Raw genomic sequence first — 22,500 nt, 5'->3', positions numbered from 1 at the left:
CCAACGATCCCGTGCTCCAACGTGTCATGCGCCACCTGACAGACGGGTGGCTCAAGGGCCAATGCCCTCAATTCTATAACATTAAAGATGACCTGGCGGTGGTAGATGGAATTCTACTAAAGCTGGACAGGATCGTCATTCCGCACAGCATGCAGAACCTCGTCCTTGAGCAGCTCCATGAGGGCCACCTGGGAGTGGAGAAATGCCGCCGATGGGCCCGTGAGGCAGTGTGCTGGCCTGGAATCAACGAGCACATTGCCAACGCCGTTCTTAACTGCCCAACATGCCAGCGTTTCCAGCCTGCTCAGGGAGACCTTGCAACCCCGTGTGTTGGTCACGTCCCCCTGGACCAAAGTGGGCATCGACCTGTTCCATGCACTTGGCCGGGACTACGTCCTCATAGTGGACTATTTCTCAAACTACCCGGAGGTAGTTAGGCTACATGACCTCACCTCAACTGCGGTCATTCGGGCGTGCAAGGAAACCTTCGCTCGCCATGGCATCCTGCTCACGGTCATGTCCGACAATGGCCCGTGTTTTGCCAGTCAGGAGTGGTCCAATTTTGCCAAACAATACAACTTCACACATGTCACGTCCAGTCCCCATTACCCCCAATCCAATGGCAAATCTGAAAAGGGGGTGCACATTGTCAAACGACTCCTGTGCAAGGCGGCCGATGCAGGATCCGATTTTTACCTCGCCCTGCTTGCTTACAGATCAGCTCCATTGTCCACCGGCCAGTCACCGGCTCAATTGTTGATGAATCGCACGCTGCGGACGACGGTGCCGGCCATTCACGTCCCGGACTTGGACAACCTTCCGGTCCTTCGTCGAATGCAGTTGTCTCGGGCCCAACACAAATCGGCGTACGACGCCTGCGCCACGGATCTCCCTGCTCTGGCTCCTGATGACGAGGTCCATGTCCAACTTCCCGATGTTGGTTGGTCCACCACCGCTGTGGTGCTCAGACAAGTGGCCCCCAGGTCATTTTTGGTTCGTCTACAAGACGGATCTCTTCTTCGCCGAAATAGGCGGGCAGTACGACTCCTTCCTCGCTCGCCACCAGATCATCATGTCCTGTCCCGCCGTCACGACGAACCCGTCACGGACTTTGCAGATCTCCCTTTCGCTCTGCCACCCTCTGAGTCTGACACAGTCCCGCCCATTCCAGAACAGGCGGCCCCTGACCCACCCTTGAGGCGGTCAACCAGAATTTGTCGCCCACCTCAGAGTCTGAATTTATGAACTGCCTGAATTCATGGACTCTTTGAACTCATGAACTGATTGTTTCGTTACCCTGCTTGATTAACTCACTGGTTTGTACATACTGTTGTTCTAGTTATATTTTGTGTTACATACTGTCCATCTGCACTAGACACCTTCCAAAGTAAATATCTTAGAGTTTCTGTACATAGTCCTGTAAATAGGCTCGCATGTGCCACACATAGTTAGGAACATTCGCATATTACATTATTTATTGCCGCGAACACACATTTTTTTTAGAAAAGGGGGGATGTCATAATATACACATCAGTATATGATGGTGCAGAGACACACACTGACTGACACATTGCAAGACCAATCAACACACACAACACAGCATCCAATCACCAGTTAGGGCACGGTCACAATAAAGACAGAGGGCACTAGTTTTCCCTCTCATTCGGGATGCAGCCTCTGAGACAGACAGAGCCCGCAGTCAGTAGCACAAACATCCACCATGTGCTAGCAGTATAGGCTGGTCAGGTTAGGCAGAGATCTTCAGTCAATCTAACATAGTGTCGACCCACAGTGCAAGTATGTTTAACAGCTCTTAGTTAAATAAAATAGAGTTATACTATTACAAGTGTTGGTAGCCTGTCTATGTTACTGCTAAGGTGAACACAGTCTCCACAGATCCAGAGTACCCAACACATCAATGTCCCATTATAAAAACCAGCTGCTCACAAATACCCATCAGGAAATAGTGTGGAAAACATTGCAAAAAATGACTAGTTTCATGTTTCCAAAGGATATGAGGGAAAGAGGGGTACTGGACATTTTGGCAATAGGGACCATATGAGTTGGGGGGGAGGGGGGGTGCAGGGGGCAAGTGCTGACTTGACTGTGGGAGAAGGGCGCTGGTGAACCTGTAGGATTGGGGTTAAGAGGTTGGTTATAGTTGGGTTTGGGAGATGCAACCAGCCCATTGCGGGGAGGTGGTGGGAATCTGTCTAGACTGTATGAACGGGTGGGGAGGGGTGTAGGAATCTGTCTAGACTGTGTGAACTGGTTGGGATGGGTGTGGGAATCTGTCTAGACTGTGTGAAGATGTGGGGAGGGTAGTGGGAATCTGTCTAGACGATGTGAAGGGGTGGGGAGGGTGGTGGGAATCTGCATAGACTGTGTGAAGGGTGGTGGGAATCTGTCTAGACTGTGTGAAGTGGTGGGGAGGGTGGTGGGAATCTGTCTAGACTGTGTGAAGGGGTGGGGAGGGTTGTGGGAATCTGTCTAGATTGTGTGAAGGGATGGGGATGATGGTGGGAATCTGTCTAGACTGTGTGAAGGGGTGGGAGGGTTGTGGGAATCTGTCTAGACTGTGTGAAGGGGTGAGGATGATGGTGGGAATCTGTCTAGACTGTGTGAAGGGGTGGGGAGGGTGGTGGGAAGCTGTCTAGACTGTGTGAAGGGGTGGGGAGGGTGGTGGGAATCTGTCTAGACTGTGTGAAGGGGTGGGGAGGGTGGTGGGAATCTGTCTAGACTGTGTGAAGGGGTGGGGAGGGTGGTGGGAATCTGTCTAGACTGTGTCAAGAGGTGAGGAGGGTGGTGGGAATCTGTTTAGACTGTGAATGGGTGGGGAGGGTGGTGGGAATCTGTCTAGACTGTGTGAAGGATCGGGAGGGTGGTGGGAATCTGTTTAGACTGTGAATGGGTGGGGAGGGTGGTGGGAATCTGTCTAGACTGTGAAGGGGTGGGAAGGGTGGTGGGAATCTTGTCTAAACTGTGTGAACAGGGTGCTGGTAGCAGAACGCAGTGCACATAGGCAACTGCGTACTGCACATGTGCGAGAATCACAGATCTGAAATATGGGATAAAGGCTGTCCCATCAGGAACATACCTCTTCATTCACCTGAGGAAGGAGCAGCGCTCCGAAAGCTAGTGATTTGAAACAAACGTGTTGGACTTTAACCTGGTGTTGTAAAACTTCTTACTGTGCTCACCCCAGTCCAACGCCGGCATCTCCACACCATCAGGAAATGCCAGGAGCAACAGCCTTAAATATGGGACGGACCTGTAAAATGCTGGATGGTTGGTCACCGTGCACCTTGCACAGTTTCAGAAACACTTCTCTGAAAAGCATTATCCAGCAGAAGTGCAGCTTTTACATTAATTCATCTCCATTCCCATGAATTTGCGGCCAAAAGAACTAGAAAGATTGAGTCACCACAGGCTGATGGAAATGAATTTCTAGAGGATTTTTTTCAAAGGAGCAAACAGCCTCCCTATCTGAGACTGAACGCAAGTTAGGTCCAAGCCTGCCCAGACCTCAGCACAATTCAGAAATTTAAATGCTAATACTGATCCAGGGATCCCGAAATCGACTTTCATCAATCTTTATACAATCTGCCAAAACCCATGGAATGTTCCTCTGTTGAATATCCATCGTTTTACGATGACAGAGTCTGCAGAGTTTTGAGAAGCTCAGGTTTACAGATGGGAGGGCCAGTGAGGAGAGAATGTTGGACTATCAGCAAACCGATGGACTAGAGGTGCGAGAAATTTATCATTAATGTGCACTGTTCTCTGGTCATGCTGCAGTTTGAGTAATTTAGCTTGTTAGCTTGGAAGGAAGGTGTTTGAGAGATGAACTTCTGGAGTATTTCAGATGGCTGAGTAAATGGAGAAAATAAATTGAGTATATTACTTTAAATTAAATTGCAAGAGTAGGGCAATGCGTTCAAGCTTAGTGTAGAGTAAATAAATGTCAGCAAAGTTTTCACAAGGAATGAATGAAAAATGGAATAAAAATACAGGAAAGGTAGTACAAGATCATTTATCAGAAAAAATAGGATGCAGAAATCTTCCTGACGGATGAATTAAGACGAGCTCAATGGTTTTGTTTTGTATTAATCAGAGAAAAGTGTGTGGAATAATTTGCCTGACACAGCAGTGGAAGCATATTAACAGTGCAACCAACCACAGCTCTGACTGCGGAGGAGGTGAGAGCTCCCAGCAAGGGACAGCTAGATCAGGCATGTGTGGTTCTCATCCTGGGTAGGTCAGACCCCTGAGGTGGTCAGTGAGGTAAGGTGGAGATGTGTGTGGAGAATTAACTCGGAGCGAGTTTGCATAACTTTGTGCAATGTCCTTACTTACAGGTAACTGCATTATTTAACTGCATTGTCACAGAACAATATGTGTGACACAGAGGGAAAGTTCTTCAATTACGGATATTGTCCCAGCTTCCATTCCTCCATCATTATCAGAGCTGCCTAGGCCCTAAGCTCTGGAATTCCCACCCTAAACCGTATCTCTACTGTCTGCTTCTTAAAACCTACCCCTGGCCAAACCTTTGGTAACTTGTCCTAGTACCTCCTTGCATAACTTGTCAAATTTTGTTAACACTGCAGTGAAGCTCCTTTGGCATGTTGCTGTGTTAAAGGTGCTGTGTAAAAGGAAGTTGTTGTTGTTAATTTCATGAGAAATTTGCTCACCGTCTGATTTCAGGTGTCAGAGGTATTTTAAAAATCAGAGAGAACGAAAAGCAGACATTTCACTCTGATTCCCCCCTGACTTGGAGTTGGAAATTGCCCGGTAATTTCCAAACTCTGAAGAAGCAGCCAGTGGAGCAAAGAGATTTCTGCACTGTACACTCATGGGGAAAGGCAGTGGCATAGTGCTAATGTCACTGGACTAGTAATCCAGAGGTTCAGACTAATGCAAAATACAAACAAAATACTGTGGACGTTGGAGATCTGAATGAAAACAGAAAATGCTGGATGAACTTCGCAGGTCTGGCAGCATCTGTGGAGAGTTTCAAATTTGTATGACTCTTATTCGAAATGTTAACTATGTGTCGCTCTCCATAGATGCTGTCAGACCTTTTTTTTTAAATTTAGAGTACCCAATTATTTTTTCCAATTAAGGGGCAATTTAGCGTGGCCAATCCACCTACTCTGCACATCTTTGGGTTGTGGGGGTAAAACACACGCAGACACGGGAAGAATGTGCAAACTCCACACGGACAGTACCCAGGGCCGGGATTCGAACCCGGTCCTCAGTGCCGTCGACAGCAATGCTAACCATTGTGCTGCCCCTAGATGCTGTCAAACCTGTTGCGTTTATCCAGTACTTTTTGTTTTTACCCAGGCTAATGAACAAAGAAATGTACAGCACAGGAACAGGCCCTTCGGCCCTCCAAGCCTGCGCCATGCAGCCCGTCTAACCTAAAACCCTCTACGCTTCCGGGGTCCGTATCCCTCTATTCCCATCCTATTCATGTATTTGTCAAGACTTCCCTTAAACGTAACTATCGTACCTGCTTCCACCACCGCCTCCGGCAGTGAGTTCCAGGCACCCACTACCCTCTGTGTAAAAAAACTTCCCTCACACATCTCCTCTAAACTTTGCCCCTCGTACCTTAAACCTATGTCCCCTAGTAATTGACTTGTCCACCCTGGGAACAAGCTCCTGACTATCCACTCTGTCCATGCCCTTCATAATTTTATAGACTTCTGTCGCCCCTCAAGCTCCGTCGTTCCAGTGAGAACAAACCGAGTTTATCCAACCTCTCCTCATAGCTCATGCCCTTCATACCAGGCAACATCCTTGTAAACCTTTTCTGTACCCTCTCCACAGTCTCCACATCCTTCTGGTAGTGTGGCAACCGAAATTGAACACTATATTCCAATTGTGGCCTAACTAAGGTTCTATACAACTGCAGCATGACTTGCCACTTTTTATACTCAGTGCCCCAACCGATGAAGGAAGCATGCCGTATGCCTTCTCGACTACCTTCTCCACCTGCGTTGCCACTTTCAGTGACCTGTGAACCTGTAAACCCAGATCTCTCTCCCTGTCAATACTCTTAAGGGTTCTGTCATTTACTGAATATTTCCCAACTATATTAGACCTTCCAAAATGCATTACCTCACATTTGTCCGGATTAAATTCCATCTGCCATCTCTCCGTCCAAGTCTCCAACCGATCTAGATCCTGCTGTATCCTCTGACACTCCTCATCACTATCCGCAATTCCACCAACATTTGCGTCGTCCTCAAACTTACTAATCAGACCAGTTACATTTTCTTCCAAATTATTTATATATACCACAAACAGAAAAGGTCCCAGCACTGATTCCTGTGGAACACCATTAGTCACAGCCCTCCATTCAGAAAAGCACCCTTCCATTGCTACCTCTGTGGTCTTCTATGACCACAGTTCTTTATCCATCTTGCCAGCTCACCTCTGATCCCGTGTTACTTCCACCTTCTGGACCTTGTCAAAGGCCTTACTGAAGTCCATGTAGACAACATCCACAGCCCTCCCCTCATCAATCATCTTTGTCACTTCCTCGAAAAACTCGATTAAGTTAGTGAGACACGATCTCCCCTTCACAAAACCATGCTGCCTCTCGCTGATACGCTAATGCTCTGGACACTCGGGTTCAAATCCTACCTTGATAACTGGTGGAATTTAAATTTAATGAATAACTCCGGAATTATAAAACATGTCCCAGCAATGGTGACCATGAATCCTATCATCGATTGTTGTAAAAACCCATCTGATTTTAGTCCTCATCTAGTCTGGCGTACATGAAACTCCAGATCCACAGCAATGTGGTTGACTTTTAGCTGCCCTTCTGAAATGGCCTAGCAAACCAGAGCAAATTACGGATGGGCAACAAATGCTGGCCTTGCCAGCGATGGCCACATTTGGTGAAAGAATTTTTAAAAATTATCTGAATACAAGTAAGTAGAAATCAAGCTCTGAGTTTGTGGGACCTCAGGCCAGACTGTATCCAGGTATGGTCACTATGACACAAGGGAAGCAGATAAACCTAATTCATTTCTATAACCATCTCAGGATATCCTAAATTGCTGTAGAGCCATGAAGTATTTTTTGTGCGGTGCAATCACTGTGATGTTGCAGGAAACACGGCAGCCAATTTATGCACAGCAAATCCCTCTGAGATAATGATCAGGTGATCTTCTTAGGTTAATGGGTTGACAGATAAATATTGTCCAGGACACCAGGAGACCTCTACTTTGACTAGCTCATTTGGACTCCTTTTGGCCCCTTAAAGGGCAGACGGGTCCTGGTTTAAAGTCTCACCTGAAAGGCACCCATCTCCAAGAGTGCAGCAGTCTTCAGTACTGCACTGAAAGTGTCAGAGGCCATCTTTTTCTTAAATCTCTGCCGTGAGATTTGAAACCGCAAGCTTTGGATTCAATGAAGTGAGTGCTGCCAAACGAGTCACGGTTAAGATATTCGGAAAGGCTTACCCGGAGATGTTCATTTTGTTTTGTATGGAGACATAATATAGTATTTGGTGTGGGAAAGTGTGAATCCAAATTAAACTGTGATAGCAGGAGAATGGGAGGCATCTTCAAACTAATAAGCACAAGCATAGACCTGATCTTGGTCCTGGGGTCGGCAACCTTTTGGTTTACCTGAAGAGCCTTAAAAAGAAAATTGCCTAAAATGAAAAATATTGGGATCCGCAAGATTAAACTTTAGCATTTCTGAAACAAATACTTGTTAACTTGCCAAGTATCTCTGGTTGGATGCATAAATTGATTATCTAATAAATAAAATACATGTATTGAGTTTCTGATAGAAACAAAATCGGGATTAAAATAAGTTTTTAAAATTCTTTCATTGGATGTGGGCATTGTTCACAAGACCAGTCAGTATTTGTTGCCTGACCCTAATTGTCCTTGAAAAATAAAGCCTGTCTTAATTTATTTTTTGAATGGCGAACTGAATTATCGTGCTTTTAGACTTTTCCAGAAAGGTCGTCGTTAAAACGAGCTTCAGTTAAAGATGTGTCGAAATTCTTTTGGGCTGTTGATGCTCATGATTAGAAAATAGCTTCTCATAGCACAATCAGAAAAGTTTGTCATCTCGGGCATATTGGAAACAATAATGACTGCAACCATAAAACCTGCTCCTCGAACCAAAGGTGTTATGTGTAACCAGGGTGTAGCTAGACCACTGGGAGTCGGTTAGCTCAGCTGGCTGGTTTGTGATGTGCAGCGATGCCATCCCTGTGGTTTCAATTCCCGTACCGACTGAGGTTATTCATGAAGGTCCCGCCTTCTCCCGGCCCTGGGTCACTGTCCGTGTGGAGTTTGCACATTCGCCCCATGTCTGCGTGGATTTCACCCCCACAACCCAAAGATGTGCAGGTTAGGTGGATTGGCCATGCTAAATTGCCCCTTAATTGGCAAAAAAATAAAATAAATAAATAAATAAAGTAATTGGGTACTCTAAATTTTAAAAAAAAGAAGGTCCCGCCTTCTCAACCTTGCCCCTCGCCTGAGGTGTGGTGACCCTCAGGTTAAATCACCACCAGGGGAGAGCAGCCTATGGTCCTCTGGGACTATATCTACTTTCATACCACTGGAACAGGTTTAGTTGGCGCACAATAGGTTCTTTTGTTCAAATAATCTGTAGAAACGGTGAAGTTCTGCATAATGATGAAACTCTCATTCCCACAGTGAAAAAACCCGTTACTTTTTTTACCTAATTTTTTTTGGTGTTCATTTTAATGTCATCTAACTGGAAAAGACTGGGAGCCAAAAATGAGATGTTAAAGAGCTGCATGTGATTCTGAAACCGCAGGCTGGTGACTGCTATGTGAGGACATGAATGGCAGCATGATGGCGCAGTGGGCAGCACTGCAGCCTCACGGCGCCAAGGTCCCAGGTTCCATCCCGGCTCTGGGTCACTGTCCGTGTGGAGATTGCACATTCTCCCCGTGTTTGCGTGAGTTTCGCCCCCACAACCCAAAGATGTGCAGGTTAGGTGGATTAGCCACGCTAAATTGCCCCTTAATTTCAAAAAAAAATTGGGTACTGTACATTTTTATAAAAAGTAGGTTCTGAGTTATTGATGGAATACTCTTCTGGCTTTAATGCAGTGTACAAGTCCAATTATTCTGAAGACAGGGAATGTGCTGTTGAATGTGAAATTGTTTGTATTGGAGCAGGGAAGTAAGAGAGGAAGTGGAATGTTGGCCCAGTATATTGATCAGGAAGGAGGTGGAGGATGCAAGTGGATAGATCTGTAGGCTCAGCACAATGCTTAATTGCATTAGAAACGACATTAGCCAAGGGATAGTGTAAATTGAAAGAGATTGTATTGCTGGTGCATAAGCCACTGGCTAGATCCTATCTGCGGTATTGTATATAATCTGGTTATCTGATCATTGAAAGGCTGTTATGGCTATTAATCATCTTCGACGCTGCACATTGCCACACCCCTACTCCTCACTGCTGCGTTCTGTCAGAGTGCAGATGCGCAGCATGTGTTTGACCGTACAGATTTGTATACAACTGCTCTGTGATGGAGTCATTTAATTATGAATTCTAGCATGTTCTGGGCCTGTGGAAGCAAAGGCTAAATTGCTAGAATGAAGTCGGATCTGAAGAAATGCATTTGCACAGGAGGGTAGTGCCCCTTTCACCAATATATGAAGTGTCAGTTCAATCCAGTGATTTGCTGGGGTGACGTGGGCATGTTAAGATGATGTGGCATTGTGCTGTACTACATTAGGAAAGGGGAATGAGTGGTTCTGTTCATGTTGTCAACTTTTCATAACAGCTGGGCTGTTTGAGTGGCAATAACAACTTATATTTATATAGTGCCTTTAGTGGAATGACTAGACACTATAGGAATATTAAAAACAAAGTCTGAGGACCCGTGTAAGCAAGAGATGGAGTAAAAAAATCTCTGTCATGTCCTGGCAAACATCCCTCAGCCAACCTCACGATAACAGATTATCTAGTCATTATAACATTGCTGTTTGTGAGAGTTTGCAGCGCACACATTGGCTGCCGAGTTTCTCACATTACAATAATTGTTACACTTCAAAAGTACTACTTCATTCCTGAAAAACACTTTGAAACACACAGAATTAGTGAAAGGCGCTGTACAAATGCAGTTCTTTCTTTCGTCTGTGAGAGGGGCAAGCTTTTTCACACTGAACTAGACACTCCTAAGACCAGAGCACAGACCCCAGAGGAGGCAATCTGGGCTTTTGGAAAATGAGGATGTGCACAGCGAAAGATGGGGTTTGCATACAGAGTGTATCTTGGATGGTTGGGCAGATGCAGAGCGATTATTTTTTGTAAAATGCTTTGAGATGTCCTGAGATCATGAAAGGCACGTTGCAATTACGAATCTTTCTTTTAGAATGTCTAATTTAAGCCTTCAAAGGTTGTAAACTCTCCTTCTCCCCATCTGAACAGTTCAATTCACAACACAGACCCTCTTCACTTCTTTAGAGTGCAATCTCTCCTCTCTTCTTCCCCACGCCCCATTCTTCCCAGAGCTGTCAACATCAGGAAACTGTTTAAACACCCAGCGGAATGGGTTTGATCGCAAATCCTTTTAACTGTTTGGAGCCAGGGTTATTTTTTTTCCTCATTGGCTGCTATGCATTACAACAGATGCTACCTTTAAACCAGAGACTCACTCCGAGTGACTGTGGCATGACTGCCCTGAGTCGTAATACTGGCAATGAGTGGGGGGGGCGGAGGGCTAGAAAGGGAAGCTGCGGTGAGGAAGAGCAAGTTCCTGCATCTGATTGAAGTGTTTCAGAGTTTCTACCCAGGTTGTTTGAGCTGAACCACCATCGCTTTCTGTGAGGAAGCTTCTCGTGGATTAGTCACACATCAGGAACCTGATGCAATTTAAAGATCGGGTGATTAAAAAGGATGGCAACTGCAGGGTAGCACCTTTTCTTAAAATAACTTGCTCTTTTGTACACACAGAAATTATGGCTATATCTGAAACCACTTTGGTTCAGATTTTCTTCTTTTTTTAAAATGCCAATTTTACCATTGCTATGAGGAGGGTAGACTGAAACCTCACTCCATGCTCGAGTGCTGCAGTGAGTTGTCCAAGCCTGGAGTGTATTCAGGGACACTGACTGCTGTTAGAAGCGAGTGGGGGAAGGGAGGCTGTTATCAATTCAAACCTGCCCAGGAATGGGAATTATTCCAAATGTCACCAATTCTGGGAGAACCCCTCCCTCCCTTACTCCCACCATCACTCACTCCCTCATCTCTCTTTTGCCCTCTGTTACTGTCCTCCTTTGATCACGTTCTCCTCTCCCTAGAATCATACGATTTACAATGGAGGAGCCATTTGGCCCATCGAGTCTGCACCGGCCCTTGGAAAGAGGGCCACAATGAAGCCCACAACTCCACCCTATCCCAGTAACCCCACCTACCCTTGTTCGACACTAAGGGCAATTGAGCATGGCCAATCCACCTAACCTGTACATATTTGGACTGTGGGAGGAAACCGGAGCACCCTGAGTAAACCCACGCAGACACGGAGAGAGCCTGCAGACTCCGCACAGTCAGTGACCCAAGCCGGGAATCGAACCTGGGACCCTGGAGCAGTGAAGTAACAGTGCTAACCACTGTGCTACCATGCCCTCACTGACGATCCATTCACATCTCTCACTTCCTTCACACACTCTCTGTTCAATCACTCACTCCTTGCAATCATTCCTCCTCTCAATCACTCACTCCTCTCAATCACTCACTCCCCTCAATCACTCACTCCTCTCAATCAATCACTCCTCTCAATCACTCACTCCTCTCAATCACTCACTCCTCTCATCACTCACTCCTCTCGATCACTCACTCCTCTCAATCACTCACTCCTCTAAATCACTCACTCCCCTCAATCACTCACTCCTCTCAATCACTCACTCCTCTCACTCACTCACTCCTCTCACTCACTCACTCCTCTCAATCACTCACTCCTCTCAATCACTCTCTCCTCTCACTCACTCACTCCTCTCAATCACTCACTCCTCTCAATCACTCACTCCCCTCAATCACTCACTCCTCTCAATCACTCACTCCTCTCAATCACTCACTCCTCTCAATCACTCACTCCTCTCAATCAATCACTCACTCCTCGCAATCACTCCCTCCTCTCAATCACTCCCCCCTCTTAATCGCTCACTCCTCTCAATCACTCACTCCTCTCAATCACTCCTCTCAATCACTCACTTCCCTCAATCACTCACTCCTCTCAATCACTCACCCCTCTCACTCACTCCTCTCAATCACTCACTCCTCTCAATCACTCCCTTCTCTCAATCAATCACTCACTCCCCTCAATCACTCCCTTCTCTCAATCAATCACTCACACCTCGCAATCACTCCCTCCCCTCAATCACTCCCCCCTCTCAATCACTCACTCCTCTCAATCACTCACTCGTCTCAATCACTCACTCGCCTCAATCACTCACTCCTCTCAATCACTCTCTCCTCTCACTCACTCACTCCTCTCAATCACTCACTCCTCTCAATCACTCACTCCCCTCAATCACTCACTCCTCTCAATCACTCACTCCTCTCAATCACTCACTCCTCTCAATCACTCACTCCTCTCAATCAATCACTCACTCCTCGCAATCACTCCCTCCTCTCAATCACTCCCCCCTCTTAATCGCTCACTCCTCTCAATCACTCACTCCTCTCAATCACTCCTCTCAATCACTCACTTCCCTCAATCACTCACTCCTCTCAATCACTCACCCCTCTCACTCACTCCTCTCAATCACTCACTCCTCTCAATCACTCCCTTCTCTCAATCAATCACTCACTCCCCTCAATCACTCCCTTCTCTCAATCAATCACTCACACCTCGCAATCACTCCCTCCTCTCAATCACTCCCCCCTCTCAATCACTCACTCCTCTCAATCACTCACTCGTCTCAATCACTCACTCGCCTCAATCACTCACTCCTATCAATCACTCACTCCTCAATCACTCACACATCTCACTCACTCACTCCTCTCAATCACTCCTCTCAATCACTCACTCCTCTCAATCACTCACTCCTCTCAATCACTCACTCCCCTCAATCACTCACTCCCCTCAATCACTCACTCCTCTCAATCACTCACTCCTCTCAATCACTCACTCCTCTCAATCAATCACTCACTCCTCGCAATCACTCCCTCCTCTCAATCACTCCCCCCTCTCAATCACTCACTCCTCTCAATCACTCACTCCTCTCAATCACTCCTCTCAATCACTCACTTCCCTCAATCACTCACTCCTCTCAATCACTCCTCTCAATCACTCACTCCTCTCAATCACTCACTCCTCTCAATCACTCACTTCCCTCAATCACTTACTCCTCTCAATCACTCACTCCTCTCTCTCACTCACTCCTCTCTCACTCACTCACTCCTCCTCTCAATCACTCCTGTCGATCACTCATTCTCTCAATCACTCACTCCTCACAATCACTCACTCCTCTCAATCACTCACTCCTCTCACTCATTCCTCTCAATCACTCACTCCTCCTCTCAATCACTCACTCCTCTCACTCACTCATTCCTCTCACTCACTCACTCCTCTCAGTCACTCACTCCTCTCAATCACTCACTCCTCTCAATCACTCACTCCTCTCACTCACTCCTCTCAGTCACTCACTCCTCTCAATCACTCACTCCTCTCAATCACTCACTCCTCTCAATCACTCTCTCCTCTCAATCACTCACTGCTCTCTCTCACTCACTCACTCCTCCTCTCAATCACTCCTCTCAATCACTTATTCTCTCAATCACTCACTCCTCACAATCACTCACTCCTCTCAATCACTCACTCCTCTCAATCACTCACTCCTCTCACTCACTCACTCCTCTCAGTCACTCACTCCTCTCAATCACTCCTCTCAATCACTCACTCTCAATCACTCACTCCTCTCAATCACTCACTCCCCTCAATGACTCACTCCTCGCAATCACTCACTCCTCTCAATCACACTCCTCTCAATCACTCACTCCTCTTAATCACTCACTCCTCTCACTCACTCACTCCTCTCAATCACTCACTCCTCTCAATCACTCATTCCTCTCAATCACCCACTTCTCTCACTCACTCACTCCTCTCAATCACTCAGTCCTCTCACTCACTCACTCCTCTCACTCACTCGCTCCTCTCACTCACTCCTCTCAGTCACTTGCTCCTCTCAATCACTCACTCTTCTCAATCACCCACTCCTCTCAATCACTCACTCCTCCTCTCAATCACTCACTCACTCCTCTCAGTCACTCACTCCTCTCAGTCACTCACTCCTCTCGATCACTCACTCCTCTCACTCACTCACTCCTCTCAATTACTCACTCCTCTCAGTCACTCACTCCTCTCACTTACTCACTCCTCCACATCCCGCTTTCAGTTGTTGGGTGGGTTAACTGTAGCCACCTGTGGGTCGGGGTCTCTGTCAGCTCAGTTTTGTGTTCACATTATTATTTGGGCAGTACTTGGAGCAGGATATTCTTCCCCTACACTTCACCTCAGCCTGAACACAATCTCCTGAAATAACACGAGGGGAGAAGCTTATGCCTTGCAATGGTGATTGCTGACTTCTGTACAATCTTTCCACCTGACCTACAGAATACATCATTTGAGAACAGTTAATCTGTAAGACTCTTGGTGTTTGCAATTGCCTTGTTGATATGAATGCAAATGTTATTAAGCAGGTAGGAAACTAAATTTATAATGAGATGTTTTCTTGGATTCCTTTTTGTGTGATGAATAATGAATGGAGCTTTCCTTTTACTGATTGTATTACAGCTGACATTAGGGTTAGTGCAGTGAAAGTGAGGCTTTGTGCAGCGATTTTCCTTTGTGCAGACGACCTCTTCAAACTCGCTGCTCCTGTCACCATTGTGCTCCGTTTGTACCTGTTTTTTTTAACCTGCCTTACGGGGCAGTACGGCTGAAACTGCTGGGTCCCGTCACGTTATCTCCATTTGTCACGGTCTGGGGCAGCGTTACTGTGAGTGGCTGTGAGCCGGCATGTGCTTGGCAACTGTTACCAAGCGACAAAAAAGAAAAAAAGAAGCAGCTCCGATGGCCATTGGCGCTGCTGCTGCTGGTTCAGGAAATCAAGGTAGCTGGAATTCTTCCGCATCAGTTGCGATGGATCAAAGGCGAGGGACTCAGGTGCAGCTGCTGAGCGCTGAGGAGCAAACAGGAGCAGCACAAATGTGGCACTGACAGGATTGTTTCTCTCGCACAATGGATGTGCCGGACTCTGTCCGAAATCTGGAGATTGCTGCATTATATCATTAGCCTCCCCATTGCCAGGCTGAAACATTGATTAATGTTTTTGGCAGGCTGGGGATTTGGAATTATCCACGAACGCTGCCTACACTATCTTTTGTCTACCAGCCTTTTACTTATTGGTCAATTTTGCAGTGCTTGAAGAGCTCACGGGATTTTTGCACAGAAGGCTGAAAGTGTTTCAAGAGACTTTTTGAGAGGACAGGAATGTACCTCACTATTGATGTCCAGCAAGGTTTGTGGATTTCTCCCTGTGCTCTTTCTCCCTCTCTCTCCCTTTCCCCCCCTCTCTCCCACTCTGCACACAATAGCTTGCGAGGAACAGCTGGAAGCAGCGCTCTGGCGGGAGCGAGTCAGCAGCCTTGCATTGTCGAAGTGTGTCAGCAGTCCTCTGATGCTGAGGAGGCATGTGCAGCTCGAAAGAGCTGGCTGCGGAGAGCAACCAGAGCAGCAGAGTGAGCCAAAGGAGCAGAGCAGAGCGGTCTGGAGGGGGAGGAGGAGGGGGAGCCGGAGAAGTGGAGTGTGGCAGAAGAGGAGAGTGAACCGGAGTGTCCCGTAAGAGTGGAGTGACATAGCAGAGCAGCAGAGTGAGCTGGAGGAGCTGCAGCAGGAACAGATGCCGTGCTGGTTGCTTCCAGTCGCCGTGCTCTGCAGCCCAGTCTCGTCTCTGCCATGAACCACTCCACGGCCGAATGGAGAGCTGTGAGTGTGAACAACAACTCGGTCAACCTGTCCAGTCATCACGCTTGTCCACTGGGCTTTGGCTACTACACCGTAGTTGATGTTTGTGTTTTGGAGACGGTAATCATCGTGTTGCTGACCGTTCTGATCATAGTGGGAAATCTGACGGTCATCTTTGTGTTTCACTGCGCCCCGCTCCTTCACCATTACACCACCAGCTACTTCATCCAGACTATGGCCTATGCTGACCTGCTTGTAGGGGTAAGCTGCTTGGTTCCTGCACTGTCCCTTCTTCACTATCCCACAGGCATGCAGGAATCTCTGACTTGTCAGGTGTTTGGGTACGTCATTTCAGTCCTGAAGAGTGTGTCCATGGCCTGCCTGGCTTGTATCAGTATTGACCGCTATCTTGCCATAACAAAACCACTCTCCTATAGCCAGCTGGTTACCCCATGCCGTCTTAGGATCTGTATAATTCTCATATGGATATACTCCTGCACAGTGTTCTTGCCTTCATTCTTTGGATGGGAGAAGCCTGGCTACCACGGAGACATATTTGAATGGTGCGCCACCTCCTGGGAAACCAACGCTTACTTCACAGGTTTCATTGTCTGTTTGCTGTACGCTCCAGCTGCCTTCATTGTCTGCTTCACCTATTTCCATATATTTAAAATCTGTCGGCAGCACACCAAAGAAATTAATGAACGCCGTGCCCGTTTCCCCAGCCAGGATATGGAAGCCGCTGAGGGTGGGCCCAGTCCCGACCGGCACTATGCAATGGTCTTATTTCGGATTACAAGCGTCTTCTATGTGCTGTGGCTTCCCTACATTCTTTACTTTCTGCTCGAGAGCTCCCGTGTGCTGGAAAGCCCCTCACTGTCCTTCGTGACAACGTGGCTGGCCATCAGCAACAGCTTCTGCAACTGTGTCATTTATAACCTCTCCAACAGCGTCTTCAGGCTGGGTTTGAGGAGGCTGTCGCAAACGGCTTGCTCGCTGTGCATGCGCTCTGGAGATGAGGCGTCGAGAGATCACAAACCCAGGAAACGGGCCAATTCCTGTTCCATCTGACAGCCCGCATGTTTTGAGGGCACAAAGCAGGTTGCACTTACAGCAGCCCATACTGTGTTCCATCTTTGTGCAAAGTAGTCTGGGAGAACAGAGGAAATGATGACCAAAGGGCTCAATGGAATGGTCTGTCATGGAGCTAGAGGAAACCATACAGCCCCTCCAGTCTGTTCCACCATTCAGTTCGATCATGACTGATCTGTACCTTAACCCCATTTACCTGCAATTGGTTCTGTAACCCTTAATAACTGCATCTAATACAAATCTATCAATTTGTTTTGAAATTCTCAAATGTCCCCCTACTTCAACAACTGTTTAGGGGAGAGTGTTCCAGGTTTCTGCTAGCTGGTTTGAGATGCTTGAGCTGGCTGCAGTATTCTGGCGGATTGGAACAAAATGGAACCCTTAATGTAATCAACGTATTGACTACTTAAAGCCCTTAGCTCTATTAAGAGAGGAACAAGCAGGTTGGGGCATTGCATCCACTGCTTTGGAATATTGCACAGTGCAGAGGCTTTTGTAAAGAGTGCACATTGGGATACTGTGCTAACTGTACACCGTTCTGGTCACTGAGAGCATAAGGCTTTGTACAGCTTTCTGAAGGAATATTAACACTTTCACTAGGTTTCCGTCTTCAATCGTAGGCTGTAGTCCTTTACAACATTTCAGTGTAAGCTTTCACATATTGTACAAAATATTTGGTGGAGTTTATTCCCTGTGTCTGTGCCTGATGTACTAATGCACATTTGCTGTTTCGAGGAGTGCAGTTAAAGCGGGCAGGAGTTGAATTTATGTTTAAAAAATAATAATAGAAAGCAAAAAAAAAAGTTAGTGCAGTAAATCGATATTAGCCCGAGATATGCTTCTGGTCGTTGCGTTTACTGTGGCAATGACTTGTCCTATTTGTGGTTCTGGTACTGATGAGGTGAGTTTGGGATGTAAACATAATGAAAGCAAGTGCCAACCGGGCTTGACTATTTAAATGGCACCGGAATTGTTAATGTTTGGAGAGTGAGAATAAGCCAGGAGGAGGGGGAATCTTCAGATTCTGTTCACGTTGTCTTGCTACTCAGGAATATGTTGCAAAAAAAGGGAAAACAGCAGTGAGCCTTTGTATTGCCCTTGTTGTGAATGCTGCTGGTTAACCCTTTGAGCTCTCCAGTTGCTTTGCACCTGGCACTTTCAGTCGACCAGCACCGATTTGTAGAACATTTTCTCCACTTCCAGCAGCGCACCCTGAAACTAGCTCCTTGATTATCTGCTGGGTGCAAAGGTGTTGCTGCAGAACTTGAAGAGTTACGTACTGTGAGATATGGAAGAGCTCAGCTGTAAGAATGTAATGTAAAACTATTTAAGAAAAAATATTGATTTATTGTTAGCTGTTTTACATTTAACAATTTGACTTTTTACATATATATATATATATATATACACACACACATATATCTATATAATACATATTTGAAAAGGCTGTATTGATGAGGTTTAATAAATGGATAGCCCTGAATCGAGCGAGTGTGATTGTCTCCCAGTGCATTACGATCCGAGACAGGCTTCCAGAGCTTTTGTGAAGGTTCGGTCTGGCTTCATCCATTAGAACTATATGGGTTACTGGAGCAGGCCTTTTAAAATCGTATGCTTTCTCTCAGTTTTCAATGCTGGCACAAGGTGCATTGCGTTCCTCTTTTGCTTCAGCCACATTCGAGTGCATATTGCTCTGCAGTGTCCTTTTCCATCTTGCAGCATAGTCCCTCCTCCTGTGCAGCCTCCCTGCGAGGTAACTGCCCTCTCGAATCAGCCCCATGCAGTGCTGCCTACTCTCTAAGTTGCCCTCCTGCTAGGGGTCATCTAATCACTGCTCCTTAATTTATCTTGTCTTCTCCCCTGTTTTAATTGTGGATGGTGTTCTGGTCTCAGTTTCTCAAAGAAAATGTGGTCCCTGCACAATGCAGCTCTGATACAGTGCAGTTCCTGGGTAGCACAGTCCCCTGCACCCACCGTGCAGCTCTTGTGCAATGCAATTCTCGTGTTACGCTACCCTCTGCCATGAAACCCTCATGCAATGTACTTTCCTCAAAGAAAACAACAACTTGTATTTATATGTCGGCTTTATGTGATAAAAAATACCGAAGGGCTTCCCAGGAGGGTCATCAAACAACATTCAGCACTGAGCCATGTAAAGACATAATATGAAACAAGCTTTGTCAGGGATTGGTTTTAAGGAATATCTTAATGAAGGAAAGTGGGGTGGAGTGGGTTAGGGAGAGTTTTGCAGAGTTTGGGGCCTAGGCAGCTTAAGGTGTGGCTGTCAATGTTGGAAGAAAATCGGGACTGCTCAGACCTGTATTGGAACACATATATCTAAGAGGGTTATACACCGAGAAGAGATTTTAGAGAAAGGGAGGGAGGAAGCCACCGATGAATTTGAAAACTAGGATGAAAATCTGAAAATCAAGATTTTTCTAATTCAAGCACGTGGTGGGGTGAGGGGTGAATGGAACTTGGTGTGAGTTATGACATGGGCAACAGTATTGGATGTCAGACAAGTATGGCTGCATGGTAGCACAGTGGTTGGCATTGTTGCTTTACAGCGCCAGGGTCCTGAGTTCGTCTCCCAACTTGGGTCACTGTCTGTATGGAGTCTGTACGTTCTCCCTGTGTCTGCATGGGTTTCCTCTGGGTGCTCCGGTTTCCTCCCACAAGTCCTGAAAGACGTGCTGTTAGGTAATTTGGACATTCTGAATTCTCCGTCTGTGTACCCAAACAGGCGCTGGAATGTGGCGACCAGGGGCTTTTCACAGTAACATCATTGCAGTGTTAATGTAAGCCTACTTGTGACAATAAAGATTATTATTATTATTTTAAAAAAGTGATCCAATGATTTAGAGACAGTGGTTGGGTGTAGTAGAGCTGGGTGTCATTAATGATGCTGCAGCTTTATAAATAGGTTGCGGTAAAGCCTTCTGTCTGTAAGAGTTGATGTTCTCAACTTGAAGAGGTACATTTTAAGAAACATCTTAAAAGATGTTGACTCGTGGAGGGGTTTAGGGAGGTTATTCCTGAGCTTGGGACCGAGGCAACTGAAGGCACAGCCATCTATTTAAATTGGGGCTTCTTAAGGGACCAGAATTAGATGATATCCAACATCTCAGAGGGTTGTGGGGTTGGAGGAGATTACAGAGTTTGGGAAGTGTGAGACCAATGAGGGGTTTGTAAATAAGGATGAAAGTTTTAAAAGCAAGGCTATGTTTGACAGGGTGCCATTGCAGGTCAGCAGGATTTGCTGAAAATTGTTACGACCAAGTCTAAAGGGGTGAATAAATTGCTCTCTTTTCTACTGCTGAGGTTGGTTTTAACAAAGAATTTTTAAGAAGGTTGTGACTTTTTTTAATGTAGCATGCACTTGACCGTATGTAAAACTATATGAAGAAATAAGCCAGTCAGATGTCTTGATTTAAAAAGTAAGGAGTTAGTTTTATTGTTTAAAATTGTGCTCTGCTGAAGATATACGATTTATTAAAAAGGTAAAAGCACATCCCAAATCCTGCAACATACACACACCCACTACATACCGAACTGAACAAATTGCAGGGTGGAGGAGTTGGTATTGATGAGAATTAAAGTTCATAAGAAAGAAAAGTACACTTCAATGATCCTTTGGTGGTCTTGAAATTCCAGGGGAGCTGCAGCAGATGTAAGTTGGCTTTTTTTCTGGAGATAGTATCTTTTAATTGTAATCCGCCCTTTTCCAAAGTGGATGCTATGACACTCAAAGTTCCTTTTGATTAGAATTCTCTCTGTGTGTGATGTATTTTAAAAATGTAACAATTTTGAGAATAATAGGGACGATGATGTTACATTCTTCTGGATGTTATTGGTGCCTCTTTTCGCTGTAACCAACAGTCAAGCGCTTCATACATTTTATTTTTCCTTTTTTTAAATATAAATTTAGAGTACGCAATCATTTTTTCCAATTAAGGGGCAATTTAGCGTGGCCAATCCACCTAGCCTGCACATCTTTGGATTGTGCAAACTCCACACGGACAGTGACCCAGAGCCGGGATCAAACTTGGGACCTCGGCGCCATGAGGCAGCAGTACTAACCACTGCGCCATCATGCTGCCCCAAGTGCTTCACACATGAGGTTCCAATCATCTGACGGCTGACTATTGGTACACAATGGAAGGAAACCCACATTTACAAAGGAATATGATCTCTCATTTTTAAGGCCAACAAGATGCCATCGAAACAGGTAAGGGCTTTTGGCACCCTCCTTGCATAATGAGTTTTTGTTGGTCCTTCTTTCTTCCTGGCAGTTTCTGGAGGCACGTAGTCTTATGCTTTCAGAGAGTTCAGACGATGACAGGTGTGAAGTCCATCAGGGAACTTCCTGGACGTTTCCATGGTAATCAATTTTCAGAAGCTCCAAGAAACGTGACCAGTTTCCAGGTCGGGTGTTCTTCAGCCATTTGAAGATACCGTGTCTTTGCAGTTCTAGCTATTTCTTTTATTTTTAAAAACAATCCAAAGCATTACACCAGCTGACTAAACTAAAGATTGATATTCCACATTGTATGTTACACATCATCATGACAAATTGAAGACACAGGCAGCAGAAGTTGCCAGGACTGTTTTGGAATAGTCAATCTAGAGGTAATAAAAGCATGAATGAAGGTTTCAATAATAGATGAACTGAGGGAGGGATTAAGGTTAGGTGATGTTACGGAAGGGAAATAAGCAACCTCAGTCTTAACACAAATATAAATCAAAAGCACATCTCGGTCAACTATGACACCCAAGATTTGAATAGTCTGGTTTGGTTACAGGCATTTGCCGGGGAGAGGGCTGGATTCGGTAGTTGGGGAACGGAGTATGGTGTCCGGACCGAAAACAATGGCTTCAGTATTCCCAATATTTAATTAGCCATATGATAATACAGAACTTGAATATTGCTGAAAGAAGGGAAAAGGAATAGAAAGATATGTTAATAGTTGGGACGAAGGGTGGCATAGACCTGCTTTGTCAGATAACTTGTTCCTGTGTTCTAAGTTCATTAAGATTCAGGGTTAAAAGTAACTTCTTTTACACTCCCGTTGAAAAGTCGTCAAAAACCTTTCACTGTTTTGCTGTCTGTGAGTAATGGGAAACTGCCTTTAAGGTGACCATAAAACTGAGCTGGATTGACCACTTCAACCATTACACTAATCGAGTACAAGATTGGTTTTGGGCAGAGGATTTTGATAATCTGAGTGACTGATCACAGGATTCCTCTGTGTTGCCTTAATTGAATTTGTGGTGAATGCTGCATGAAGCTATTAGGGCAGAATATCTATAGTCATCAGCACTGCACAAGAGGAGGGAGAAATCTGCCAGAAAGCATGAAGTCAGTTTAAAAAGAAAAGTCAGAAATAAGTAAGATTGCAGGTCACTTCTCCCAGT

The 22,500-nt window shown here is 45.8% G+C and overlaps 2 protein-coding genes across 3 annotated transcripts in view; both read left to right on the top strand.

The window, feature by feature from the left end:
- rabgap1l (RAB GTPase activating protein 1-like) overlaps window positions 1–22,500 on the top strand; it is a 934,074-nt gene that overhangs the window by 504,739 nt on the left and 406,835 nt on the right. The window lies entirely within an intron of this gene.
- Window positions 14,942–18,558, top strand: LOC140426696 (G-protein coupled receptor 52-like). The gene has a single exon (XM_072511771.1). The coding sequence runs from the start codon at window positions 15,985–15,987 to the stop codon at window positions 17,062–17,064; it is 1,080 nt and encodes a 359-aa protein (XP_072367872.1). The 5' UTR covers window positions 14,942–15,984; the 3' UTR covers window positions 17,065–18,558.

Source organism: Scyliorhinus torazame, chromosome 7 (assembly GCF_047496885.1).
Source record: "Scyliorhinus torazame isolate Kashiwa2021f chromosome 7, sScyTor2.1, whole genome shotgun sequence".
NCBI classification, from domain to species: domain Eukaryota; kingdom Metazoa; phylum Chordata; class Chondrichthyes; order Carcharhiniformes; family Scyliorhinidae; genus Scyliorhinus; species Scyliorhinus torazame.
The sequence above is the reverse complement of the archived record's forward strand: the minus strand, read 5'-3'. Positions and strand labels throughout refer to the sequence as shown.